The sequence below is a fragment of the Papio anubis genome, chromosome 12 (assembly GCF_008728515.1).
Source record: "Papio anubis isolate 15944 chromosome 12, Panubis1.0, whole genome shotgun sequence".
In the NCBI taxonomy this organism is placed as follows: Eukaryota; Metazoa; Chordata; class Mammalia; order Primates; family Cercopithecidae; genus Papio; species Papio anubis.
The window spans coordinates 102,943,087-102,971,057 of record NC_044987.1 but is presented as its reverse complement, the minus strand read 5'-3'; the positions used below and the strand labels follow the sequence as shown (position 1 = coordinate 102,971,057).

The 27,971-nt window shown below is 47.2% G+C and overlaps 1 protein-coding gene and 1 long non-coding RNA gene across 3 annotated transcripts in view; one reads left to right on the top strand and one right to left on the bottom strand.

Annotated features, from left to right (window-relative positions):
* Positions 1 to 835: 835 nt before the first annotated feature.
* LOC116269765 (low-density lipoprotein receptor-related protein 4-like) lies at positions 836 to 27,382 on the top strand. 2 transcript variants are annotated; one of them, XM_031653466.1, is made up of 22 exons: positions 836 to 1,973; positions 2,127 to 2,208; positions 4,001 to 4,106; positions 5,548 to 5,749; positions 8,102 to 8,291; positions 8,379 to 8,510; positions 10,081 to 10,221; positions 10,585 to 10,671; positions 10,778 to 10,949; positions 11,776 to 11,938; positions 12,061 to 12,286; positions 12,640 to 12,943; positions 14,156 to 14,374; positions 14,511 to 14,645; positions 16,085 to 16,193; positions 18,587 to 18,731; positions 19,000 to 19,113; positions 19,598 to 19,733; positions 22,810 to 22,877; positions 23,459 to 23,546; positions 25,226 to 25,367; positions 26,653 to 27,382. In XM_031653466.1, exons 1-22 carry the CDS (start codon positions 1,797 to 1,799, stop codon positions 26,692 to 26,694), a joined length of 3,180 nt encoding a protein of 1,059 aa, XP_031509326.1. In that variant the 5' UTR covers positions 836 to 1,796; the 3' UTR covers positions 26,695 to 27,382. The 2 variants fall into 2 exon arrangements, with proteins under 2 accessions (XP_031509326.1, XP_031509325.1); XM_031653465.1 differs by having other exon boundaries at positions 26,650 to 27,382.
* Positions 13,335 to 27,971, bottom strand: part of LOC116269766 — a 28,661-nt gene continuing 14,024 nt past the window's right edge. Inside the window, exons 2-3 of the long non-coding RNA XR_004177526.1 lie at positions 14,440 to 14,671; positions 13,335 to 14,254 (exon numbers count right to left, since the gene is read on the bottom strand). This is a non-coding gene — a long non-coding RNA (uncharacterized LOC116269766). The remainder of the gene's footprint in view (positions 14,255 to 14,439; positions 14,672 to 27,971) is intronic.

The following is a 27,971-nucleotide window of genomic DNA, read 5'->3' as shown; positions in this document are numbered from 1 at the left end:
TCTGTCGCCCAGGCTGGAGTGCAGTGGTGTGATTTTGGCTCACTGCAACCTCCGCCTCCTGGGTTCAAGTGATTCTCCTGTCCCAGCTCTGTGAGTAGCTGGGATTACAGGTGTGCACCACCACACCCAGCTAATTTTTGTATTTTTAGTAGAGATGGGGTTTCACCATGTTGGTCAGGCTGGTCTTGAACTCCTGACCTCGTGATCTGCCCACCTCCCAAAGTGTTAGGATTACAGGCATGAGCCACCGCACCCAGCGTTTTTTTTGTTGTTTTTTTTTTGAGACAGGATCTTGCTCTGTCACCCAGGCTGGAGTGCAGTGGTGCAAACAGTGCTCACTGCAGCTTCGACTTCCTGGGCTTAAGCAAGCCTTCTGCCCCAGGCCCCTAAGTAGCTGGGACTACAGGCATACACTATCACACCTGGCGAATTTTGTGGGGTTTTTTTGTTTGTTTTGTTTGTTTTTGAGACAGAGTCTCACTCTGTCACCCAGGCTGGAGTGTGGTGGCATGATCTCGGCTCACTGTAACCTCCACCTCCCGGGTTCAAGCTACTCTTCTGCCTCAGGCTCCCAAGTAGCTGGGATTATAGGCACCTGCCACCATGCCTGGCTAATTTTTGTATTTTTAGTAGAGATGGAGTTTCACTACATTGACCAGGCTGGTCTTGAACTTCTGACCTTGTGATCTGCCCGCCTCAGCCTTCCAAAGTACTGGGATTACAGGCATGAGCCACCGCGCCCAGTTAATTTTGTATTTTTAGTAGAGACGGGGTTCCACTATGTTGCTCTGGTCTCAAACTCCTCAGGCTGGTCTCAAACTCCTGAGCCCAAATGATGCCCCCACCTCAGCCCCTCAAAGTGCTGGGATCACAGGCGTGAGCCACCATGCCCCCGGCCCTTTCCCCTTGAATCTTTTGTGCCCAGCACTTCTCCTGTTGTCTTAGTGAGATGCAAGAAGTAAAGCCCCCTGTCCCCTGCCAGCTTCCCCTTAAGGATTTCCCAGTGCTAGGAAGAAGACATTTGGCAACGTTAGGCAGGAAGTGCCTTTCTGGATGAAAAGTCTACTGAGAAAGTATTCAGACTGGCCAGAGGAAGGGCAGAGGATGGAAGTAAACTTCGTAGAGGAGTGGCCAGAGCTCTTTCTCCGGAGTCAGACCCGAGTCCCAGCTCTGGTGCTTTGTAGCCATGGGATCTTGGGCACGTTTCTTAATCTCTGTTAGCCTCAGGGTTGCTCATCTAGAAAGTGGGAATGAGAATAACACACGATAGAGGCTTGGTGTGAGACCAAAAAAGCCCCAAGCACAGTGCCTGGCAAGGAAAGTGCTCAGCTTAAGCTACTGGCTTAAAGTTGTGAAGAGGAGAGCAAGAGGAAGGGATCCAGGTGATGGAGTGCAGGGACAGGAGCCCTGACACAGTCATGAACATCAGAGAAGTAGGGGTCAGGGGTTGGCAGTGGGCAAGCCAGGGCACCAGAAGAGGTGGAGAAAAGTAAGAAGAGAGAAAAGTTGAGATGAAGCCGACAGATGCTTAAACAGCATGCACTTCTGGGACCTTGGTAGAGTCTGTTTCCATTTGATTTAGAAGTCTGATTCTGCCAGCATGGCAGTGCTCAAAGAGAGCCTGAGGTATAAAGCATAGGGGGCAAAGGGCACCAGATCCCAGGAAGTGTGATTGAACCAGATGTCACGCAGGTGAGCGTCTGTGTCTGTCACTGTTCTTGGATTTAGAGCATTAAAAGAAGACCCCTTTCGGCCTTTGATCAGGTCTTGACAAGTTCCTGCTTTTTGCCCGAAGGATGGACATCCGTCGAATCAGCTTTGACACAGAGGACCTGTCTGATGATGTCATCCCACTGGCTGACGTACGCAGTGCTGTGGCCCTTGACTGGGACTCCCGGGATGACCACGTGTACTGGACAGATGTCAGCACTGATACCATCAGCAGGGCCAAGTGGGATGGAACAGGACAGGAGGTAGGGCCCAGCGTGGGGAGATCGAGGGGTGGAATCTGCCATCTCCAGGGTAAGGGCTTCCCATACCTTTGCCAACCTTCAGAATTGGTGGAGTTTGGGCTCCAGTACTAGAGTGGAAGTACAGTTGGTGATACAGCTTTGCTTCCTGCCCAGGTGGTAGTGGATACCAGTTTGGAGAGCCCAGCTGGCCTGGCCATTGATTGGGTCACCAACAAACTGTACTGGACAGATGCAGGTATGTATAGGGGAGCCGTGGCCTGCCTGGCTCCCTGGGATTCCTCTTGTTTAAAACCCTGGCCTCAGATAGAAGGGGCCCAGTGTCCCTCCTGGGCCACTTCTGTCTTCACCTGAAGTCCTTGGTAGGTCAGAAGCAGAAGGTCTGCTGCAGAGCTGAAGTGAGAAGCTCCCATGTGAGAAGCTCACATTGTGGCAGCTGCTTCTGCTGTGTAGTTGATGCTGGGGAGTGTTTTCAGGCATCTCAGACCATGAAACTATGCCTTGTGGTTTTCTTTCCGTAACTTTCTGGGTAAATCGGGCTTTGTTTTTTTTGAGGTGGAGTCTTGCTCTGTTGCCAGGCTGTAGTGCAGTGGTGCGATCTGGTCTCACTGCAACCTCCCACTCCTGTGTTCAAGCTATTCCCCTGCCTCAGCCTCCCGAGTAGCTGGGACTACAGGCGTGCTCCACCATGCCTGGCTAAGTTTTTGTATTTTAGTAGAGACGTGGTTTCACCATGTTGGCCAGGATGGTCTTGATCTCCTGACCTCATGATCCACCCATCTTAGCCTCCCAAAGTGCTGGGATTACAGGTGTGAGCCACCACGCCCAGCCAAATCAGGCATTTTTAATTAGCCAGTTGGGTTTGGGAGGCAAGGGGACACCCTGAACAAGTGCTACTTAGCGTGTGGTTGCTGGACCACAGAGGCTGACGACAACCTTGCCTCCTCTGCGTGGCAGCATCAGCATCATCTGGGAAGTGTTGGACATGCAGATTCTTGGGCCCCACCCTAGACTTACTGAATTAGCGCTGGGCATGGTGGCTCACACCTGTAATCTTAGCGCTTTGGGGAACCAAGGCAAGATCGCTTGAGCTTAGGAGTTCAAGATCAGCCTGGGCAATATAGCAAGACCCCCCCAGACCTCCCCCAATTTTTTCTTTTAATTAGCTGGGTGTAATGGTACATGCCTGTAGTCCCAGCTACTTGGGAGGCTGAAGTGGGAGGATTGCTTGAACCCGGGAGTTCAAGACTACAGTGAGCCATGATCGCACCACTGCATGCCAGCCTAGGCAAAAGAGCAAGACCCTGTCTTCAAAAAAAAGACAAGACTTACTGAATCAGAATCTTAGGGGGTTAGTGAGCATGAAATGGACTAGCTTTTTTTTTTTTTTTTTTTTTTTTTTTGAGACAGAGTCTCGCTGTGCTGCCTATGCTGGAGTGCAGTGGCACAGTCTCAGCTCTCTGCAACCTCTGCCTCCCCGGGTTCAAACGATTCTTCTGCCTCAGCTTCCCAAGTAGCTGGGATTACAGGCATGCACCACCCACACCCAGCTAATTTTTGTATTTTTAGTAGACATGGGGTTTTACCATGTTGTTCAGGCTGGTCTCAAACTCCTGACCTCGTGATCCACCTGCCTTGGCCTCTCAAAGTGCTGGGATTACAGGCGTGAGCCACCACGCCCGGCCAAATATTTTTATTTAAAAAAAATCTTTGGGTATTAGGTTCAGGAATCTGTGTTTTAACAAGCTCTCCTGATTCTTAACGCACACTAAGGTTTGAGAATCATCGCCTTAAATTATGGTTGCCTATGTTTGGGAAGTCTTGCTCTTTCAAGAAATCCAACTGATCACATCCTTGAATTTCTTCTTACAGTTCAAGTCACTAAATTTCCATTGTGCATCTGTCACAAAATATCTTTTGAGTACCTACTCTGTGCTCTGCCGGCACATACCAGGCTCTTGTGTTGGCCATGGAAGGTAAGAGGGTGAATGAACAAGACTAGAATTAATCTCTGTATCCCTTCTTGGTAGGTACAGACCGGATTGAAGTAGCCAACACAGATGGCAGCATGAGAACAGTACTCATCTGGGAGAACCTTGATCGTCCTCGGGACATTGTGGTGGAACCCATGGGCGGGTGAGTGGCTGCCCCTTGGGAATGACCTCCACCCACCCCTCCCAAGATCTGAGTTCCAGAGAGAAGTCTAAAGATTAGGAAGAGTGGCCAAATCTTATGGATATACAAGGAAGCAAGAGCAGCTATAGAAACCAGAGGCTGGTGACAACTTTGTATTCTCTGTGGACAAGGAAACTTTTCAATTCTTCCTTTCCTTATCTCGTTTTTATTGTTGGTTAGCTTACAAAAGTAACTCATTGCTAAAAAAATTTTAATCTGTAGCAAGTAAAAATTCTCTGTGCTCTCACTCTCCAGCAGTAAGTTAACAATTTAGGGTATTTTTTTTCCTACTAAATGTATGTAAACATTTGTTATTGGTGGTAATGGTTTTGGTTTTACAAAAATAGCACATTTTTGTGACTTTTTTCTGCTTGCCTATATATCTTGTGTATCTTTCCAGTTGAGTGTATAGATCTACCTTGTTTTTGTTGTTGCTGTTTGTTTGTTTTCAGACAGGGTCTTGCTCTGTGGCCCAGGCTGGAGTGCAGTGGTGCAAATCACAGCTCACTGCAGCCTCAACCTCCTGGGCTCAAGCAATCCTCCTGCCTCAGACTCCCGAGTAGCTGGGACTACAAGCACAGACCACAATGCCTAGCTAATTTTTACAGTTTTTTTTTTTTTTGTAGAGATGGGGTCTTGCTTTGTTGTCTAGGCTGGTGTCAAATTTCTGGGCTAAAGCAATCCTGCCTCAGTCTCCCAAAGTGCTGGGATTACAGGTGTGAGCCACTGCACCTGGCCTATGTTGTTCTTACTGGTTATATAGAGTTCTGTTAAATTATTTAACCTACCCCGTGAATAAACACTTTTTTTTTTTTTTTTTTGAGACAGAGTCTCACTCATTGCCCAGGCTGGAGTGCAGTGGCACAATCATGGTTTACTGCAGCCTTGCCCTCCTGGTTTCAAATGAGCCTCCTATCTCAGCCTCTCAAGTAACTGGGACCACAGATGTGCACAACCATATCTGGCCCTTTTTTTTTTTTTTTTTTTTTTGGTAGAGATGGGATCCTACTGTGTTGCCCAGGCTGGTCTCAAACTTCTGGGCTCAAGCAATACTCTCAACTCAGCCTCCCAAAGTGCTGAGATTATAGGCATGAACCATGGTGCCTGGCCAAGGAAACATTTCTTATTCATTTTCACCCTCCTCTTTCTTTATTCCTATGTATACTTTATTTGCTGAGTTCTGCTTAAGCTGTGGGTTCTGCTTTTATTAAGACCCTGTAGCTTTTGATAATGGTAGAAGACAAGCCATTCAGAGATAGCGCTGAGCCCAGGGCTGGGCTGGACACTGAAACAGGAGGCTGAGGCAGCTACTTCAGGCGGAAACCCTGAAATCCTAGGTACTCTGAGTCCCTGCTGGATATTAACCAGCTTGTAAGACCTCCCTTGCCTTGCCTTTGCCCAGGTACATGTATTGGACTGACTGGGGTGCGAGCCCCAAGATTGAACGAGCTGGCATGGATGCCTCAGGCCGCCAAGTCATTATCTCTTCTAATCTGACCTGGCCTAACGGGCTAGCTATTGATTACGGTTCCCAGCGGCTATACTGGGCTGACGCCGGCATGAAGACAATTGAATTTGCTGGACTGGATGGCAGTAAGAGGAAGGTAAGGGTGGCACTAAAACATCTTCCCCCGGCCTTGACAGCCTCCAGGATGGTACTTTTCGGCTGGCACTGGTACTGATCAGAGCTAAGGGGACCAGCATGGGGCATGTGCTGTTTCTTTGAGGCTGTGGGTGCTGTCCAGAGCTTGGGGGCAAGGGTGAGAAAGGGCTGCTGGTTGATGATGAAAAGACTTGTGTGGATTATGAGCTGGGGGTGTAAATGCACAAACTTTCCTGTGAACCAGCACAACTATTGCTTGTTAATTACCAGTTGCACTGTGGGCCCATGATTGATCTCTTTTTGTTTTTATTTTGGTATAATTTCAAACTTACAGAAAAGTTGCAAGAACAGGTAAAAAGAATACATAAATAAAATTTTGCCACATTTGCTTTATCATTCTGTTTTGGTACACACTATTATTTTTTGGAGCTGTCTGAGATTAGAGTGCACACAGCCTGCCCTTGACTCCAAACTATTCCTGTGCACATTTCCTAAAAGCAAGGATGTTGTCTTACATCACCACAGTACAATGATCAAAATCAGGATATTTAACATTGATCCAATATTACTGTCTTTTTTTTTTTTTTTTTTTGGTTTTTGGTTTTTTAGAGGTAGGGTCATGCTCTGTCACCCAGGCTGGAGTGCAGTGGCGCGATACTGGGTCACTGCGCCCTCGACCTCCTCAGATCCTGAATAGCTGAGACTACAGGCATGAGCCATAACGCCTGGCTAGTTTTTTTTTTTTTTTTTTTTTTTGGTGGAGACTTCCTGTATTACCCAGGCTAGTCTCAAACTCCTGGCCTCAAACGATCCTTCTGCCTTAGCCTCTCAAAGTGCAGAGATTACAGGCGTGAGCCACCATGCCCAGCCCAATATTACTGTCTAATCATAGTCCTTGCTCAATTTCACTACTGATTGCCTCAATGATGTCCTTTATAGCTCCCCTCACCCTACTTTTTTTCTTTGTTAATCTAGGATCCAATAAGGATCACCCATTGTGTTTAGTAATTATGTCTCTTTTAACTTTTATTTATTTATTTATTTTTAGACACTTACTCTGTGGCCCAGGCAGGAGTGCAGTGCCACAAAGATGGCCCACTGTAACCTCGACCTCCTGGGCCCAAGGGATCCTCCCGCATAGCTGGGACCACAGGCATCTACTACTGCACCCGAGCTACTCAGGAGCCTACGGGTTTGAGGCCACTTGGCTGATTTTTTTATTTTTTGTAGAGATGGGGGTCTCACTTTGTTGTCTAGGCTAGTCTTGAACTCCTAGCCTCAAGCAATTCTCCTGCCTTAACCTCCCAAAGTGTGGATTTATAGGCATGAGCCACCACACATAGCTTGCTTTTTTTTTTTTTCTTTTGAGACTGCAGTCTTGGTGTGTTGCCCATGCTGACATGGGCTCAGGGGATCCTCCCATCTGAGGCTCCTGAGTAGCTGGAGCTGTGCACCACTGGGCCCAGCTAATCTAGTCTCTTTACTCTCTGATCTGGAACATTTCCTCAGCTTTTCTGTGGCTTTCTTGACATTTGCATTTTTTGTTTGTTTGTTTTGTTTTGAGACAGAGTCTTGCTCTGTCGCCTAGACTGGAGTGCAATGGCACAATCTCGGCTCACTGCAACCTCTGCCTCCTGGGTTCAAGCAGTACTCCTGCCTCAGCCTCCCAAGTAGCTGGGATTACAGGCGCCCACCACTACGCCCAGCTACTTTTTGTATTTTTAGTAGAGACAGAGTTTCACCATGTTGGCCAGGCTAGTCTCGAACTCCTGACCTCAGGTGATCCGCCCACCTTGGCCTCCCAAAGTGGACATTTGCATCTTTTAAAGAGTAAAGTCCAGTTATTTTTTTTATAATGTCTCTCAACTTGGATTTGTCTAATGTTTCCTTGTGATTGGATTCATAGTGTGCATTTGCAGCAGGAATACTACCCTAAGTGAAGTCACGTCCTTGAGTTCTCAGTGTGTCTCATCAGTAGACACAGGTGTTGGCCTGTTCCATTATTGTGATACTTACTGCCATTGTATGGTTAAGGTAGTGTCCACTGTAAAGTTGCTATTTTTTTCTTTTGTACTTAATAAGTAATTTGTACAGAGATACTTTGAGATGATGTGAGTAATAGATGACTTCCAACATATTCCAATGAAACCATCACATGACCCTTAGAGCCAGGCACGATCAAGTCACAGATTGATAGAGCAAGGCTCAGAGAGATTTTATAAGTAGCTCTTACTAGAGGTCACACAGTAGGTGCTAGTGGGAGAGCCACTTTCTGAGTCCACAGTGAGCTCTTTACCACTGCTCTGTGCTGTCAGACTTTGTTGAAGATGACACAGTGTTGGGGCCCTGGCAGGTACTGATCGGAAGCCAGCTCCCCCACCCATTTGGGCTGACCCTCTATGGAGAGCGCATCTACTGGACTGACTGGCAGACTAAGAGTATACAGAGCGCTGACCGGCTGACAGGGCTAGACCGGGAGACTCTGCAGGAGAACCTGGAGAACCTGATGGACATCCATGTCTTCCACCGCCGCCGGCCCCCAGGTGAGCAGCCCTTGGCTCGCATTGGCTTCTCCTTGGCCCTCCTATGCCCTAACCCTCCCCATTGAACGTCCCCTCCTCTCTACCCAGTGTCTACACCATGTGCTATGGAGAATGGCGGCTGTAGCCACCTGTGTCTTAGGTCCCCAAATCCAAGCGGCTTCAGCTGTACCTGCCCCACAGGCATCAACCTGCTGCCTGATGGCAAGACTTGCTCACCAGGTGAGTGAAAGCATCACAGATCTAGATGCAGCCTCTCTGGGAGGGGGCAATGACTCTCTTCCTTCCTTGCAGATGGGCTCCAATGTGGTCTGAGAAACCATGAGTCCTGCTGCTTCTAGAGGCCCAGGGGAGAGACTCGCGGCTTTTAGAAAAGGGGAGGGGCCTGGGGAGAGGCCCTTGGAAGCAGGTAGAAAGGACTGGAGGCAGGGTCCACCTAGTTCTTATGATGTCTTCATGCATATTAGATAAAGTTGCTCCTTTCTCAAGACACTTTCCTCTCATCTCTTAGTACATTGTCATAATATACTGATTTGGTTGGAATAAGATACTTCTGGCCGGGCACAGTGGCTCACACCTGTAATCCCAGCACCTTGGGAGGCCGAGGCAGACAACTCACTAGAGGTCAGGAGTTCAAGACCAACCTGGCCAACATGGTGAAACCTCGTCTCTACTAAAAACACAAAAATTAACCAGGCACGGTGGCACGTGCCTGTAATCCCAGCTACTTGGGAGGCTGAGGCAGGAGAATCGCTTGAACCCAGGAGGCAGAGGTTGCAGTGAGCAGAGATCACGCCACTACACTCCAGCCTGGGCAACAGAGTGAGACTCTGTCTCAAAAAAATAAATAAAAAATTAAAGACACTTCTAACTGCCTAAAATTGGTATAATGAAAACAGAAATGTATGATATCTACAATGTCATGGTGCCCTCCCCCTTAGATGTGCCACTTTTGTGAGCACACAACCTATGTGACAGCCTTATTGGAGGGTCCCAGAAGCAGTACCTGGCTACCCAGATGTTGGGAGTCAAGGTTTCTCCCTAGGAGATGCTGCAGGGCAGGCTGCACTTGAACTCTAACCTCCCTGGGAATTTGAGTGAGAAAGGAGCTGTGAACTGTGCCTCCCAGGTTGTGAGTAGAGCCCACTGGGGTCCCTTTATTCCCTTTCTTTTTTTCTCTTTCTTAATCTTCATGGTAAAGGGTCCATCAAAGAGAGCCACTTTCATAATGTTAATAAAGAGGCATTATTTATGAATATGTGTGAGACCTAATGGTAAGTGCTTTGTGTACATGATCTTTTAACCCTTACAGCCACCCTGTTATTGTCCCCATTTTATAGATAAGAAAACTGAGGCTTAATAATTTAGGCTGAGAGTGGTGCCTCACGCCTGTAATCCCAGCACTTTGGGAGGCTGAGGTGGCAGATGCTTGAGCCCAGGAGTTTGAGACCAGCCTCGGCAATATGATGAAACCCCATCTCTACAAAAAATACAAAAATTCACTGGGCATGGTGGCATGTGCCTGTAGTCCCAGCTATTCAGGGGGCTGAGGTGGGAGGATCGCTTGAGCTCAGGAGGTCAAGGCTGCAGTAAGCCATGATCATGCCACTGCACTCCAGCCTGGGTGACACAGCAAGACCCTGTCTCAAAAAATAATAATAATTTAAATATCTTGCCTAGAATAACATAGCTAGAAACTAGCAGGGACAGGGCATGAATTTCAGTTTGCCTGATTCCAAATCCACTTAATGGCTGTGCTCAAGTGATCTCTTCCCTCCTTTCCACCTGGCAGGCATGAACAGTTTCCTCATCTTCGCCAGGAGGATAGACATTCGCATGGTCTCCCTGGACATCCCTTATTTTGCTGATGTGGTGGTACCAATCAACATTACCATGAAGAACACCATTGCCATTGGAGTAGACCCCCAGGAAGGTCTGTGTGGCCCTCCCTTCCCACCTGGCCTTCTGTCCCTGCCCTTCAGCAATTACTGTCCTTCCTCTCCCACCACCTTTGTCTCCTGCCAAGAGCCGGGGGTTTCCCATACCCTCTGGCATAGCCCCTGTCCCTGTCTCTCTAGCATTTTCTCTTTGGTTGTGAGAGCATGGTTTGGGGCCCTCTTCTCTCCATCTCTGCCAAGAGCTATCCTGCTATGATATTTCTGCATTTTCCTTGATTTCCTCTGCTAGAGGCTCCAGGGCTCTCTGACATGCTCTGGTGTTTCAGGACACGAATCAGCTGTGTGTGTCCCATTGTAGGGGGTGAGGGTCTTGGTTGAGCCAAGCTTTCCCTCTCCAGGAAAAGTGTACTGGTCTGACAGCACACTGCACAGGATCAGCCGTGCCAATCTGGACGGTTCACAGCACGAGGACATCATCACCACAGGTGGGACTTCCTCCCAGCCCAGGGACCACCTGTCTGGCAACGGGACTGGAGAAATAGCCCATCTGTTTTAAAATAGGAGCCAGTGTGCTCTTTTGACTTCCCATAGGGCTACAGACCACAGATGGGCTCGCGGTGGATGCCATTGGCCGGAAAGTGTACTGGACAGACACGGGAACAAACCGGATTGAAGTGGGCAACCTGGACGGGTCCATGCGGAAAGTGTTGGTGTGGCAGAACCTTGACAGTCCCCGGGCAATCGTATTGTACCATGAGATGGGGTGAGAGCTGGCTGTATCACACTGGGTAGTGTGGGGGGCTAGCTCAGCTGGGGTTATGATGGGGTGAAGGTGGGTAGCAGAGAGCAAGCTTGCATCACAGGAACAAGGTGACCTCCTTGGGGCTCTTCCACTCTCTTGTGACTTCTCGCAGGGTGACAGTACAGTGTAGAAGTTAAAAGCATGGGCCAGGCGCAGTGGCTCAAGCCTGTAATCCCAGCACTTTGGGAGGCCGAGATGGGCGGATCACAAGGTCAGGAGATCAAGACCATCTTGGCTAACACGGTGAAACCCCGTCTCTACTAAAAAATACAAAAATCTAGCCGGGCGAGGTGGCGGGCGCCTGTAGTCCCAGCTACTCGGGAGGCTGAGGCAGGAGAATGGCGTAAACCTGGGAGGCGGAGCTTGCAGTGAGCTGAGATCCGGCCACTGCACTCCAGCCTGGGCGACAGAGGGAGACTCCGCCTCAAAAAAAAAAAAAAAAAAAAAAAAAGAAGTTAAAAGCATGAGCCTTGGAATCAGAATCCCAGGATTGAAATGTTTTCATCATGTGTTAACTATATCACTTGGGTCCAGTATTTAACCTCTCTGATTCTCAGCTTCCTTACCTATCTATTAAATGGAGGTGGTAGTGAAAATACATACCTTGTCGCCCTTATGAAGATTGAGATAATGCACATGAAATATTTTGCAAAGCATTTTGTCAAGCAAAAATTTTGCCTGACATACTATAAGTACTCAAGTGTATCTGACATACTGTTAAGTACTCATGGTATGTGGTAGCTGCTGGAATAACTAGCTAATATAGCTAATATTCTTCCTCACTCAGGTTTATGTACTGGACAGACTGGGGGGAGAATGCCAAGTTAGAGCGGTCCGGAATGGATGGCTCAGACCGCACAGTGCTCATCAGCAACAACCTAGGATGGCCCAATGGACTGACTGTGGACAAGGCCAGCTCCCAACTGCTGTGGGCCGATGCCCACACCGAGGTGAGAGCCGTGCCCTTGCTGCTTCCTAGGAGCCTGGGAAGATGGGAAAGGCCTGCCTCAGATCTCCACGGAGAGTTCCCTATCTGCTGATCACCACCCCCCACCCTCTCCTTCCTCTGCAGCGAATTGAGGCTGCTGACTTGAATGGTGCCAATCGGCATACGTTGGTGTCACCGGTGCAGCACCCATATGGCCTCACCCTCCTCGACTCCCATATATACTGGACTGACTGGCAGACCCGGAGCATCCACCGTGCTGACAAGGGTACCGGCAGCAATGTTATCCTCGTGAGGTCCAACCTGCCAGGCCTCATGGACATCCAGGCTGTGGACCGGGCACAGCCACTAGGTGAGAGTCAGAGGGCTGGGGCTGTGAGTCAGAGCCTCTGGCTTTCTGGGGCCGTCTCAACATCAGAGATATATCCAGAGCACAGAGCTCCTTTACAGCCAGAAAGACAGTGACCTGTTTAAGCTCCCTTTCAGGATTGGGCTGTGTTCTCTTTGGGTATGGCTGGTACTGCAGCTGTCACCTTCAGAGGACTCCTGGAGATCCTCCTGCAGACCCTCCTTCTGCCTCACCCCGCCAGGCACTGAATCCTGTCACTTAGAACAGCAAAGAGTCAGCCACAAGCAACTGGGACCTTTGTAAGATTCAGATGATGTTCCAGGCTAGGCATGAACACTTCTGCTTCTCATCACCAGGTTTTAACAAGTGTGGCTCGAGAAATGGCGGCTGCTCCCACCTCTGCTTGCCTCGGCCTTCTGGCTTCTCCTGTGCCTGCCCCACTGGCATCCAGCTGAAGGGAGATGGGAAGACCTGTGATCCCTCTCCTGAGACCTACCTGCTCTTCTCCAGCCGTGGCTCCATCCGGCGTATCTCACTGGACACCAGTGACCACACCGATGTGCACGTCCCTGTTCCTGAGCTCAACAATGTCATCTCCCTGGACTATGACAGCGTGGATGGAAAGGTCTATTACACAGATGTGTTCCTGGATGTTATCAGGTATGAGCAACACTGAAACCTCCAGAGGACACAGATTTGCTTCCGATCGCCCATGGGTGAGGTTATGTTCTGACCGCTAAATGGATGAGTGATTCGGCACTTTGGATAGCGAGTTCTAATCCTGACTTTTTCACTTTGTAGTGTTGTCACTTAGAGCAGAGTTTCAAACTTTTGTTTGTTTAGAGACTACATGGAAGCCTAGTATGTAAAACAAACAACAACAATAAAAAACGGGTAAAGTCAGGGTGGGGACCTGGAGCCTTTCACATCTACCATTGTGCCCTGAGGGAGCTCCAAGAATCCCCGAGGACTTACTGATGAGTAGGCCATATTACCAGTATCTGTATTGCAGGAAAGGAGCCCCAGCCAAATGCCAAGGCGTATGGTGGTTTACAAAGCTGTTGTTTTTTATTTTTTTGTTGTTTTATTTTTATTCTTTAAATCTGTGGCCCTAACAAAGCTTAGGAATATGATGCCCTGCTACCAGTAAGAGTGGTTTCCCATGGCAGAGATTCTCACAGGGAGGAACAGCGAACATTCCTCTTTACTCTCCCCAAGGGATGTATTAGAATCTCAAGCTGGGGACAGGTAGGCATATGCAATTTCGGGAAGTCCCCTAGGTGACAGTGACATGCTCCCCATTCTGAGGTAGAGTTCCCTCCTGCCTGTAGGGCCTCTGCAAAAGTGCACAGATAGGGTTGGGCACAGTGGCTTACACCTGTAATCTCAGCACTTTGGGAGGCCAAGGCGGGAAGATTGCTTGAGCCCAGGAGTTCAAGACCAGCCTAGGCAACATAATGAAACCTCATATCTACTTGTATTTAAAATTATTTTTAACTTTTAAAAAATGCACAGGTAGGTTTTGACAAATCTGTATTTCTTATAATCACCACCTAACAATCCTTGTCTCTTCCCAAAGATATGTGGGGAATGATAAACCTGTCTTCTAGCAAGACATCCCCTGGCAGCCGCCACTATTTCCAGTTAGCAGGAAATACTCTATCCTCCTAAGAACTGGTTCATTCATTCTGCAATTATTTTATCGAGCATTTATCATGCTGGGTGCTGAGGAACGTACTCACAGATACTTGGTCTCTGTCCCTGTGGAGCTTACAGTTCAGTGGGGGTCCAGTTATGGGAACATGGGTTAAAGGAGTTCTACTCTATTCTGGGGCAGTCTGGTTGCTCATCCAACACTGGGCTCTCCCCAAGGCGAGCGGACCTGAATGGCAGCAACATGGAGACAGTGATCGGGCGTGGGCTGAAGACTACTGATGGGCTGGCAGTGGACTGGGTGGCCAGGAACCTGTACTGGACAGACACAGGTCGAAATACCATTGAGGCATCCAGGCTGGATGGTTCCTGCCGCAAAGTGCTGATCAACAATAGCCTGGATGAGCCCCGGGCCATTGCTGTTTTCCCCAGGAAGGGGTAAGTTTATGGCCAGCAGAAGAGAGATCCAGGGAAGAAGGGCTGGGTGGAAAAGATGGTGTTACCTTCTGTGTTCTCTCAACCTCTGGGTGCCGTCTTCCCTTGCCTTGATGATGATGGCGCTGTTGTGTCTCAGGTACCTCTTCTGGACAGACTGGGGCCACATTGCCAAGATCGAACGGGCGAACCTGGACGGTTCCGAGCGGAAGGTCCTCATCAACACAGACCTGGGCTGGCCCAACGGCCTCACCCTGGACTATGATACCCGCAGGTGGGAGTCCTGCACCAAACAGCCTCCTGGAGATCGGGTGGGCAGAAGAGAGAATGGTTGAGATTAAAATGGAAAAATGAAAAGATAGAAAGCTTCTTGGTATGTGGGGAAGAGGAACCATTGAGAAGGATGAGGGAATGTATTCTTAGAGCAGCGATTGCTAAATCCAGCCCTCAACCCTTAGGTGGGTCTCGTTTGACCGGTTTACATGTTCCTAATTTGAGTGCCTTTGGCAGAGCATGTCTTCTGGCTGGACCACAGGTCTCACACCCCTACTCATTTAAGGGCTGATTCTTGTATTTGTTATAATATAACAAATCCTGATCCCTTCAGGCTCTGGAACTTTGTTGTTGTTGAGACAGCATCTTGCTCTGTTGCCCAGGCTGGAGTGCAGTGGTGCAGTCACAGCTCTCTGCAGCCTGAACCTCCCTGGCTCAAGCCATCCTCTCACCTCAGCCTCTCAAGTAGCAGGGACTATAGGCACATACCACCATGCCCAGCTATGCCCAGCTAATTTCTAAATTTTTTGTAGAGACAGCGTCTTGCTATGTTGCCCAGACTGGTTTTGCACTCCTGGACTCAAGCAATCCTACTGCCTTGGCTTCCCAAAGTGCTGGGATTTCAGGCGTGAGCCACCATGCCTGACCCAGGCTCCAGAATGTACAACTACTTGTCTAGAAATGCTGAGGGCAGGGGGAAGGGGCTCTGAAGAAGTCTGTGCCCCCTTCTGACCCAAAAGTAGTGGAAGGGAATCCAAGACTTCTGGAACGGTGGTAGAATGCCTTCTTCTTTTAACCTCAGTGAGGTCCATGTAGACTGAGCTCACTTCTTTTTTTTTTTTGAGACAGTCTCACTCTTTTGCCCAGACTGGAGTGCAGTCGCATGATCTCGGCTCATTGCAACCTCCGTCTCCTGGGTTCAAGCAACTCTCGTGCCGCAGCCTCCCAAGTAGCTAGGACTACAGGCACGTGCCACCATGCCTGGCTAATTTTTGTATTTTTAGCAGAGACGGGGTTTCACCATGTTGGCCAGGCTGGTCTTGAACTCCTGACCTCAAGTGATCCCCCGCCTCAGCCTCCCAAAGTGCTGGGATTACAAGTGTGAGCCACCATGCCCGGCCAACTGAGCTCTCTTAAAGACCATTTGTAAGAATTTGGGCTTTGATTCTTGAGTAGGAGTCAAAGGGCAATCAAATTCCTGAAGATGAAGCTGGGTGGTGGTTCCTCTGAGGTCACTCTACGCCTCCCCAGAGCAGCCCTGACCTCCCCACTCATGAACCACCAGCTCCCCTCTTCAGCTTTGGGACTCACAGTGACTCCTCATTAACGGTGCTTCGCACCTGCCAGTCAGCTCAGGAGGGGACAGATAGGTTCTTAGGGGGAAGAGCTGGGCTTCCTGGCAAGCATTTGGAGCAGCCACTCTTTTCATTTTCTTCGCAGGATCTACTGGGTAGACGCCCATCTGGACCGGATCGAGAGTGCTGACCTCAGCGGGAAACTGCGGCAGGTCTTGGTCAGCCACGTGTCCCACCCCTTTGCCCTCACACAGGTACTGGCTCAGGAGAGAGGTAACTAACCTCCTTGCCTGGGATGTTTCTTTGGGGTTCTAAATCAGCAGTCTCAGCTGTAGCTGCTACTGAACAGACATGCTATTGAAGCTCATTTTAGGGATTTTTCCTGTGCCCTGAAGCCTTGGTAGGTTGCTAGGGCCACCCAGTGCCCTCATACTCCTATCCTGCCATTCCCATGTTCTAGCATTCAAAGGAGTGGCTCTCAAAGAGTGGTATACAGAATCAGATGTGGCACTTGTTAAAAGGCAGGTTCCTAGGCCGTGACTATAGAGGTTATAGAGAAGCAGCTTCATGAGGGCTGGGCACAGTAAAATCCATTTTGACAAGTTCCCCAGTTAATCCTAATGCTGTGGTCCCAGCATCTGGGCTTAGGGAGCTCACTTAGTGGCAACAGAGTGGAGTGACTAAAAGCCAGAGTTTTGAGGCATCTAGCCCGTTTGTAAGTATTTAATGAGTACCATCAATGTGCCAGGTACCTGGGTTCAAGTTTTATCTGTATTATTAAATAACTGGGTAACTTTGAACCGGAGTGACTGAACCTCTCTCAGCTTCAGTTACCTACAAAATAAATCAGCCTAATAATAGTATCCTCCTGAAACAGACACAAAGCATTAGTATAGTACCTGGCACACAGTAAGCACCACACACACATTATCGCTATCCATTTTAATTATTATTAGCTGTCACTTTTGAGTTCTAACACAAAAATAATTTGGGCAAGGAAAAGAAGATCTACCAGGCCTGAGGCCAAAACAGGAATTCTCAATCATTTAAAAATCTTGGCCAGGTGTAGTGGCTTATGCCTGTAATCCCAGCACCCTGGCTGAGGCCAGAGTATCAGTTGAGCCCAGGAGTTTGAGACCAGACTGGGCAACATGGCGAGACCCTGTCTTTACAAAACTTTTTGTTAAATTAGCCAGGTGTGGTGGTACACACCTGTAGTCTCAGCTACTCAGAAAGCTGAGGCAGAAGGATCACTTGAGCCCAGGAGGTTGAGCTGCAGTGAGCTACGTTTGTACCACTGTGCTCCAACTTGGGCAACAGAGCAAGATGCTATCTCGGAGAGGAGAGAGTCAGAGAGAGAGAGACAGAAAGGAAAGAAAGTAAAGAGAAATAAATTTGACCCTTTTTTGCCAAATACTATCAACTCTGTCTGTATTCTGTATTATGTTCTACTAGCCAAAAAGATTTTTGTTGCTGTTGTTGTTGTTGTTTTTAAGATGGAGTCTTGCTGTGTGGCACAGGCTGGAGTGCGGTGGCATGATCTCGGCTCACTGCGACCTCCGCTTCCTGGATTCAAGCGATTCTCCTGCCTCAGCCTCCCAAGTAGCTGGGATTACAGGCATGCGCCACCACACCTGGCTAATTTTTTTTTTTCTTTTCTTTTCTTTTTTTTTTTTTTGAAATGGAGTCTCGCTCTGTCGCCCAGGCTGGAGTGCAGTGGTGCGATCTTGGCTCACTGCAACCTCCACCTCCTGGGTTCAAGTGATTCTCCTGCCTCAGCCTCCCAAGTAGCTGGGATTACAGGTGCATGCCACCACGCCCGGCTAATTTTTGTACTTTTAGTAGAGACAGGGTTTCACCATGTTGGTCAGGCTGGTTTCGAACTCCTGACCTCGTGATCCACCCGCCTCAGCCTCCCAAAGTGCTGAGATTACAGGCGTAAGCTACCGCGCCTGGCCTAGCCAAAAAGATTTTATCTGGTTTTACTTAATGATAGGCTTTTTTTTTCATATTCTAAATGTAAAACTGCAGGGTAATACTGCATATAGGTTTTTCAATCTACAGGTTTCCCCACAGTTTCTGATATATACCCTTGGATGGGGATGAGAACACCTTCATTGCCCCTCCCTACCCTTGGCTGAGAATTTCACCATCATTGCATTAGAAGAAAGCTGCCTACAGAAGTAAGCAGAGGATTTGGGGCAGTGCTCTGAGCAAAGGGCCCAGAGGAACCTAGAATAACCTTCAAATTTCCTCCTATTTGCTAGAGAGGGAGCCATTCAATCAACTGAATGGGGACTGAGTGTTAGGTGCCAGAAATTCAGAGATGAATAGAACACATTCTTGTCCTTGAAGAACTAATCTGTTAGGATGGACAGACCTGTGAACAAATTGCTTGAGTATAAAAACGCACTTGGGCAAGTGACTACAAGGTGCAGAACTGCATAGAGGAGAGAATGGTGAAGTCTATATGGATTTGGGGAGATTTCCTTGACAGTGTCATGTCTGGGGATGCACAGAAATGAGGAAGAGATGAAGAGGGCATTTCAACAGAGGCAGTGGCCAATGGTGAGGCATAGAAGCTGTACAAGAAGGAGTCTGCTTGCTGAATAACATTTACTGTTTGTGGGCTTCTCCTGTTGAGTAGCAAGACAGGTGGATCTACTGGACAGACTGGCAGACCAAGTCAATCCAGCGTGTTGACAAATACTCAGGCCGGAACAAGGAGACAGTGCTGGCAAATGTGGAGGGACTCATGGATATCATCGTGGTTTCCCCTCAGCGGCAGACAGGTGGGCTCCCGGGTACTGAGCCTGCTTCCTTAACATCTGTGGGATTGGTCTGTCACCCCAAGGACTGTTAGGGACCTACAGAGGGCCACAAGAGAGCTTCTTGGTTCACATTTTAAACGCTTAGACCTTTTTACTCCCTCACAGTTGTGTATCTCCTGCTCCCCTGTCCCTGGGAGTAGGGTAGTCCTGGATTTCCTGTTTTTGAGAAGCCTTAAATTGGGAGACCTGATTGTGTCCCAGATAAGACACTCATCTACTTTGCCTCTAGGGACCAATGCCTGTGGCGTGAACAATGGTGGCTGCACCCACCTCTGCTTTGCCAGAGCCTCGGACTTCGTATGTGCCTGTCCTGACGAACGTGATAGCCGGCCCTGCTCTCTTGGTGAGTTGGACTATATGACTGGAGCCACTCAGCAGAGCCCCTGGAAGGGCTGAGGGTCAGCAGCCTCTGATCCTGGTCTGATCTGTCCTTCTGAGTGGGGTCCCCATATAGAAGGTCTTGTTAGTGGGGTGATTGGTAGCAATCTGCTTGGGTTTTGGGAATTGCTCAAACCTGGGTTTGTCTGCCCTCTGGCATTTGCGAGAACAGAATTCAGGTCTCTTGATTCCCAGGTCCCTGCTGTGGGATAATCAGTGGCCTGTGCATCACTCTCTCTTCCTGACTTTGGTAAGCCAGCTGCCCCATCCAGAGCTACTATTATGGAATCCAACTCCTTCTTATTTATAGTATTAAGAAGGGCTACTAATGAAGGTGCCTGTGACTAGGGCAGCTAAAAGATTTTGTCAAGTTCTCCAGCTGCTACTCTTGGGCCATATGTAGAGGTTTGTGGTTCCAGTGGCCCACTCCAATCCTCTTTTTTGTCTAGTGCCTGGCCTGGTACCCCCAGCTCCTAGGTCCACTGGCATGAGTGAAAAGAGCCCGGTGCTACCCAACACACTACCTACCACCTTGCATTCTTCAACCACCCGGACCCGCATGTCTCTGGAGGAGGTGGAAGGAAGGTAAATAGGTTCAATGCAGGCTCGTGAGCCCTTTGATTCAAATCACCATCCCATGACCAGTAGCTCATAGTCCCAGCTCGATCAGGTAGTTGGGAGGTAGATTACGTCATGAGCTACCAGTCCCTGTTATTTGGGACAGAAGGTGATATTCAGACTTGTAGACTGTTGCAAGTGATTCCCTTTTTAGCTCTGAGGGCAAGAAGCTTTAAGAACAACTTTAAGGCCAGGTGCAGTGGCTCACACCTGTAATCCCAGCACTTTGGGAGGCTGAGGCAGGTGGATCACTTGAGGTCGGGAGTTCAAGAGCAGCCTGACCAACATGGAGAAACCCCGTCTCCACTAAAAATACAAAATTAGCCGGGCATGGTGGTGCATGCCTATAATCCCAGCTACTCGGGAGGCTGAGACAGGAGAATCACCTGAACCTGGGAAGCAGAGGTTGCGGTGAGCTGAGATCGCGCCACTGCACTCCAGCCTGGGCAACAAAGAGCGAAACTCCATCTCAAAAAAAGAAACAAAAAAACAAAAAACTTTAAACAGAAATCACTTAGGAGGACCCTCCCACATGGTATTCCTCCTTCTTCTCTCTGTGACATTTGCTCTCACATCATAGGTTTGGCATACTGGCTTGTCCAACAGTAGTCTCTGGGCTGTGGCTTGATGACTTGGAACAAAAAGTCTTCCCCAGAGATATGATGGCCTTAGCTTATAATGACACGTGCACCTCCCTCACACATACACAAACACCATTATTAAATAAGTAAGCATAAACACGAACAGTTCTCAAATCAAGTATAAAGTATCTTATTTCATTAAATTAAAGGTGCTATTCATTATAAAATGCATCCTGATTTGAGAAATTAAACTGAAAAGATAACCAACAGCAAATGTGAAATGCTATTGATCGTAAGTTACACTCCTGTTTCAGAGATGGTAGACCATAGAAAAAACAAACATCTTAAAATCGATTAAATATGATGTTACATTCCATTCAGAGACATTCTTTTTTTTTTTTTTTCTTGAGACAGGGTCTCACTCTGTCACCCAGGCTGGAGTGCAGTAGCATGAACACAGCTCAAGCTCACTGCAGCCTCAACCTCCTAGTTTCATGCGATCCTCCAACCTCAGCCTCCCAGGTGGCTGAGACTATAGGTGTGTGCCACTATACCTGGCTAATTTTTTGTACTTTTTGTGGAGATAAGGCTTCTCCATGTTGCCCAGGCTGGTTTTAAACTTCTGGGCTCAAGCAATCTACCCGCCTAGGCATCCCAAAGTGCTGGCATTACAGATACGAGACACTGCACCTGGCAAAAAATTCTAATGACTGTGTTTTCCATTTATACTTTATAAAAAATAATCTGGGCCAGGCACAGCTCATGCCTGTAATCCCAGCACTTTGGGAGGCCAAGGTGGGCAGACCACATGAGTCCAGGAATTCAAGACAAGCCTGGGCAACATAGTGAGATCCTGTCTCTACAAAAAAGTTTTTTTTTTTTTTTAGTTAGCCAGGCATGGTGGCACATACCTATAGTCCCCGCTACTTGGGAGGCTGAGGTTGGAAGGATCGCTTGAACCCAGGAGGTTTAGGCTACAGTGAGCTGTGATTGTGCCACTGCACACCAGCCTGGGTGACAGACTGAGACCCTGTTTCAAAAAAACCAAAAAAACAAAAATAAATAAATAAATCATCTAGAAATACAGATGTGAATAAAGAACAAGTGAATATCCTATACCTATATATAATTTACTCTTAATGTTTTGATGTCTATCCTTTCTAGACATTTTTCTAATTAGAACAGTTTTTTTTCCCACTGCAACATACTGGTCTCTTTATTTGTAATATCATCAATGGCTTACAAGGTAGTTAACACTTGATTTCAATTCTGAAAGCAGAAACATAATAATAATTCCAAATAAAAACTTTAGACTCAATGTCCTAAAGTTACAAGATTTGCACATGATCAAATTCATATGCTGTGTGCCCCCATTCTCTGTTTTTACTACAGTTTGTAAAGAAAAGGAAACACCCAGGTATAAACATGTGCCTTTCTCACTAACTTTTTTTTTTTTTTTTTTTTTTTTTGAGACGGAGTCTTGCTCTGTCGCCCAGGCTGGAGTGCAGTGGCCGGATCTCAGCTCACTGCAAGCTCCGCCTCCCGGGTTTACGACATTCTCCCGCCTCAGCCTCCCGAGTAGCTGGGACTACAGGCGCCCGCCACCTCGCCCAGCTAGTTTTTTTGTACTTTTTAGTAGAGATGGGGTTTCACCGTGTTCGCCAGGATGGTCTCGATCTCCTTACCTCGTGATCCGCCCGTCTAGGCCTCCCAAAGTGCTGGGATTACAGGCTTGAGCCACCGCGCCCGGCCTACTCACTAACTTTTAAGTACTATCAGTCATTATTACTCTGATTTTCTTTAGGTTTATTTAGAAAACTTTTGACCCCTGCTCGGACCTTTTCTTATTGTCAGAGTTCTATTTGAAAATTCAGTGCATCTTGGTTCCAAATGCTCTTGCAAGTAGGTTTTCACTGGCTGTTTAGGAGATGCCTTTGATTGCCTGCTCAAAATGTACCACAAAGAAGTCACCTTCTGAGCATTTCAAGTTAGTTATCTGAGCACTCCCTCTGGATGTCTTGCATGTTCCCTTGTGCAAGAATGAAGAGAAGAAAAACATTTTTTGACCTTGGGATATTCAGCTCTTGTGATAATTTTTATCCAATCAGATTGGCTTGGCTAGCAGCTTCTTCTGACTCATCCTGGTAGTTTAAGAAAGCCTAATATTGATGTCCTTAGTATTCTTTCTGCAGACTTCCAACTCACTCCCAAACCTGCTTCTCATTTTTAAAGGTACATATTTTATAACACATTTAAACATGGTATAACACTTGACAACAGTGCCTTGCACAGATTTCTCTCCATTTCCTGCTGTTGCCCTCTCCATGCTTCTGATATCTTCCATCTGGTACATTCTCATACCTGAAAGCCCCCGCTTACAGGCCTTTCCCCCTTTCCTGGAGGAAGGCGTGATCTTCATTGAGTATAAGTAGGCTTCACATTCAGTTTTCTGTGCCCCACAGATGCTCCGAAAGGGATGCCAGGCTGGGCCTCTGTGCACGTTCCAATGAGGCCGTTCCTGCTGCTCCAGGTAAGCCCTGAGTACCCCACTGTTCTGGAAAAGAAGATGTAATGAATCTAAGTCTCCACTGATATCTTTCATAACCTTCATTGGGACTCTGGGGTTGATGAACTCTTTTTAAACTAAATCCATAGAAATAATAATCATAATAGCTCTCATCACTTACAGTGACAGCTTATGATATGCTTTCCATATGCCAAGCATGTGATAAGCCACATATAGGTCACATACATGTGTGCACATGTATATATACATACTCTCATATACTCTCCTCCAGTCCTATGAGCAATTTATTATTTACATATAACTAAAGAGAAAATGTAGGCTTACAAGTTTAGCATCTTGCCTTATGTCAGATAGCTAGGAAGGGGTTGAAATGGGATCAGAGATGCTGGCAGAGTGACAGATTTCTTCTCAGCCTCCTCCCTGCACCTCCCATTCACCTATCTGAAAAGGAGGCCCTTAGCCATCCTCAGATGATATAGCATCCAACACCTACAAAAGGAGCCCTTCAGCTTTCCATTCCTCACACCAGCACCAGCTAGAAAGTTGTCAGTGGCCCCTGCCTAGTGTTTCTCTATTTTTCCTAGGGGAAGGACTTCATATCAGCTACACTATTGGTGGACTCCTCAGTATTCTGCTGATTTTGGTGGTGATTGCAGCTTTGATGCTGTACAGGTAACTTCAGTCTTCCTGCAGGGGCCACATGCTCATTGGTCTTCATGAGCATGTCTGGGATCTCCCAAACCTCTGCAGTTCACTGAATCAAGCTCTGACCAGCCTTATTGCAAGGTTGGGTGCCTGGTCAGGGCAGCAGAAGGAAAGGGTGGAAACTTAAATACTTACCCTTCTCCAGTCATAGCCTAAGCATTTTCCTTATTGAATGACTACAACAACCCTTCGGGTTTTCTTTATAGACTGGGATGCTGAGGGCACCAAGGATATTACCCAAGGTCACAAAGTGAGAGGCAAAGCTAAGACTGACTCTTAACATCTTTGCTTTTCCCAGTACTCCCCACTTCAAATCATTGAAATTGGAAATGATTTTTCCCTTATACAGACACAGCCTTTTACTACAATATTGGTTTGTACATCATTGCTCAGTAGCCATCATTCTGGAAAGGCAGAATGTGTCATTTAGAATCTTTTTATGTCCCTCTTTGTTTATATTTTCCCCCAAATGCTTTAAACGTAGCTTGCAGTTTGCTGCTGCTGTTCATCATCATCATCATCGTAACAGTTACCATTAATGGATATAGATCAATGTCACGACCACCTCATAACATTCCTCACTTTACAGATGAGGAGCTGAGGCTCAGAAAGTTTTTTTTTTTTTGTCTTTATTTTTTTGAGATAGAGTCTCACTCTGTTGCCCAGGCTGGAGTGCAGTGGTGCAACCTCGGCTCTGTGCAACCTCTGCCTCCTGGATTCAAGCAATTCTTGTGCCTCAGCCTCCCAAGTAGCTAGAACTACAGGCGTGCACCACCATGCCCAGCTATATATATATATATATATTTTTTGTATTTTTAGTAGAGATAGGGTTTCTTCCATGTTGGTCAGGCTGGTCTCGAACTCCTGGCCTTATGTGATCTGCCCAGCTCAGCCTCTCTAAGTGCTGAGATTACAGGTGTGAGCCACTGCACCCAGCCAGAGAGTTTAGATTATATCTATCAAGGTCCTAGCTAATAAATCACAGAGGTGGAATTGAAACAGATCTGTCTGACTCTCAAGCTCAGTGCATCAGTTCTCCATTGCTGCATAACAAATTACTCTAAAACTTAGTGACTTAAAATGACAACCATTATCTCACAGTTTCTATGGGTCAGAAATCTGGATGCCGCTTAGCTAGGTGCCTCTGCCTCAAGGTGTCTCACAGACTGCAATCCAGATATCAGCTGGGGTTACAGTCTCATCTCAAGGTTTGACTGGGGAAGGATCCCCTTCCACACTCAGTCACATAGTTGTTGGCAGGATTCAGCTCCTCATAGGCTGTTGGCTGGAGGCCTTCCTCATTAGTTTCTAGTCTTGTGGGCCTCTCCACAGGACAGCTTACAACATGGCAGGTTGCTTCTCCCAGAGCAAGAGCAAGAAAGAATGAGGGAGGGCAACTCAAGACCAGAACCAGTTTCTTGGTAACTTAATCTAGTAGCCATCACATTTGCATAATCTTTTCATTAGAAGTAAGTCACCAGACCAGTCCACACTCAAGGGGAGGGGATTCTTAAGGGCATGAATACCAGGAAGTGAGAGTCACTGGGATCATCTTAGAGGCTGCCTACCGGACTCAGTTTACAGCTTTCCCAGGTATCACCCCCTTAAAGATCTCAATTAATTTCTCATCACGTTTCCTCCTAAAGACACAAAAAATCCAAGTTCACTGATCCTGGAATGGGGAACCTCACCTACAGCAACCCCTCCTACCGAACATCCACACAGGAAGTGAAGATTGAAGCAATCCCCAAACCAGCCATGTACAACCAGCTGTGCTATAAGAAAGAGGTAAAAATTGAAATTTACGTTCAAGGGTCTTTTTGGGGAGGTGTGCGGAGGGGTTATACTCCAAATGCCCAAATAAGTCAGTAAGGGCTGCTGAGTAATCCCGTCTACCATTTTGGAAGTTATAGTGAACAGAAGAACTGAATGTAATTTGGGTTTCTGGGAAGTTCTAGAATCTCTGAGGGATTAGCTTGAGGGACCTTAGTGAGAGCCAGGTTAGAAGGCAGATCTCAGAAGATTTAGGTCTGAAAGCAGTTGTCCTGCCAGGAGATACTTTTCCAAGCTCATAGGTCCTTTCCCTCCAGGAATTGTCATTCCCCTACAAAGGGCTATGTGTTTCTGAAACAAGGGAGCTTTCCCAGACCACACCCAAAAAACCCAAGAGCTCCTGGACTTGCCCATTACTAACCAAGCTAGTAGCACCTATGGTTGGGAATGGCTTGTTTTTCACTGTTCTTCCTCTTACCACAGAAATTTCTCTAGAATTCTGAAGGTTTACCTGCTTTTGTTTTTTTAACTTCTTTGTCACTTCAATGGAAAATTATTTGCTCAATGTTAAGGCATGAAAAATAGTCCCATTTCAGTTAGCTGGGTGTGGTGACTTGTGCCTGTAGTCCCAGCTACACAGGAGGCTGAGGTGGGAGGATCACTTGAGCTCAGGAGTTGGAGGCTGCAGAGAGCTGTGATCGTGCCACTACCATCCAGCCTGGATGACAGAGTGAGACCCTGTCTAAAAAAAAGAAAAAAAAAAAAGTCCCATTTCCACAAGGGAACTATACCTGGTATTTCAGATTTTCCTAATCCAATATAAGCCTTGTTTTTTTCCCTAAAATCCTGTAACTCTTCATCAGAAGTTATTCCTTATGAAGACCCTAATCGGTCTACTTTTTTGGCCTATCTAGCACAGTCAGAACCTGCTCTCACACCTGCAGGGCTCTCATGTGTAATGAACACATTTCACATAATAATCATGTGCTTTCTGCATCCATGAATTCCCATATTTAAAAAGCTTCCATTACTTCTGGTTCAAGTTGATGTTTGAAAAAAATTTTTTAATTAAAAAAACTTTTTTAAAAGCTTCTACTGCAGTCAAAACAGAATGTGCAGGGATGGCTTATAGTTCTAGGAATGGTAGACCCCTCCTCAGTATCTTTGAGAGAAAGACTCTTGAAGATTCTTGGGTTCCTGGAGTATCTGATGCTCCAGAAAAGAACCAAAATGAAGGCCACAGGATGGCAATTAAAATAGTGTAACCTCTTTCTTCTGTTGTGTGTTTTTTCCTCAGCAGCTCTTTCACCCCTCTGATAGTCTTTCACCTTTTCTCTTCTGATTTCCTCTTGATTTCAGGTACCTGTTGCTGGGTGTTTGTAGAGGGAGTGGTGTTTCCCAAATTGCAAGTGCCATGTCCCCCACCTCTCCCTAACTTCCCCAGCATGTCTCTTGATTAAGACACTGAGTGGCCTGCATCTTATACTAATTTCATCTTGGAGGGTGTGCTGGGTGAACGGACATCTGTGTGTTTGCTTGTGTGCTATCTATGTCCCACTCTGCATGGCTGAGGGGACTGTCACTCTCAGAGGGCAGGGACCATGTTTTTTATTGCATAATCATCAAAGCACCTAGCACAGTCTCCTGCTTAACATAGGGGCTCAGTAAATATCTTTGGAATTGAATTGTTACAAAAATAGAGCCACAGCCACAGTTGCAGAACTCTTGGCAGGAATACTATCCCAGGGACAGAACCCAAGATGATCCATTTTCTTCTAGCAGTGGTGGCATGTCAGTTGGTATGCCCCAGCAGCCAGGAATGAGGCTACTCTTTGAAGAAGCCATAAAGGGAGAGGGCTGAGCAGAACTCCAGGCTGTGCCTGGAAGAGTCCCAGGTTTTGCTTGGGAATGGTCCCAGGACTCATGGCAGCAAAGCCAGAGTAACCTCCCAAAAAAGGTTATAAGTTGCAGGACCCCACTGGAGTGATGTTTAGGACCCAGATAAGAGGATTTCCTTTTTTAAGTTTTCCTTCCTTCCTTCCTTCCTTCCTTCCTTCCTTTTTTTTTTTTTTTTTTAATGGAATCTTGCTCATCACCCAGGCTGGAGTTCAGTGGCGTGATCTTGGCTCACTGTAACCTCAGCCTCAGGGTTCTCAAGAGTTCTCCTGCCTCAGCCTCTGAATAGCTGGGATTACAGAGCGTAGCCACCACACCCAGCTGATTTTTCATTATTTTTAGTAGAAGGGGTTTCACAATGTTGACCAGAACTAGTCTTGAACTCCTGAACTCAAGTGATCTGCCCGCCTGGGCCTCCCAAAGAGATGCTGGGATTACAGGCATAAGCCACCACGTCTGGACAGATAAAGAGGATTTTCCTAGAGTCCCTGTCTTACCTCCCAAGTTTTCTCCTTAACAAAGTGAAAAAAGAGATAATTGAGAAACTAACTTGCAGTAACTTAGCATCCTGAATAAAATGTACATTTAATTACTCTTGCCAATTGCTTTTGATGATTTATATCAGCGATGTCCCATTAATAAACCATATATTAACAATGTAAACATAGCTAACATGTTATAGTGCATTTTGTGTCAAACACCCAGATAACTGCATTCCATGTA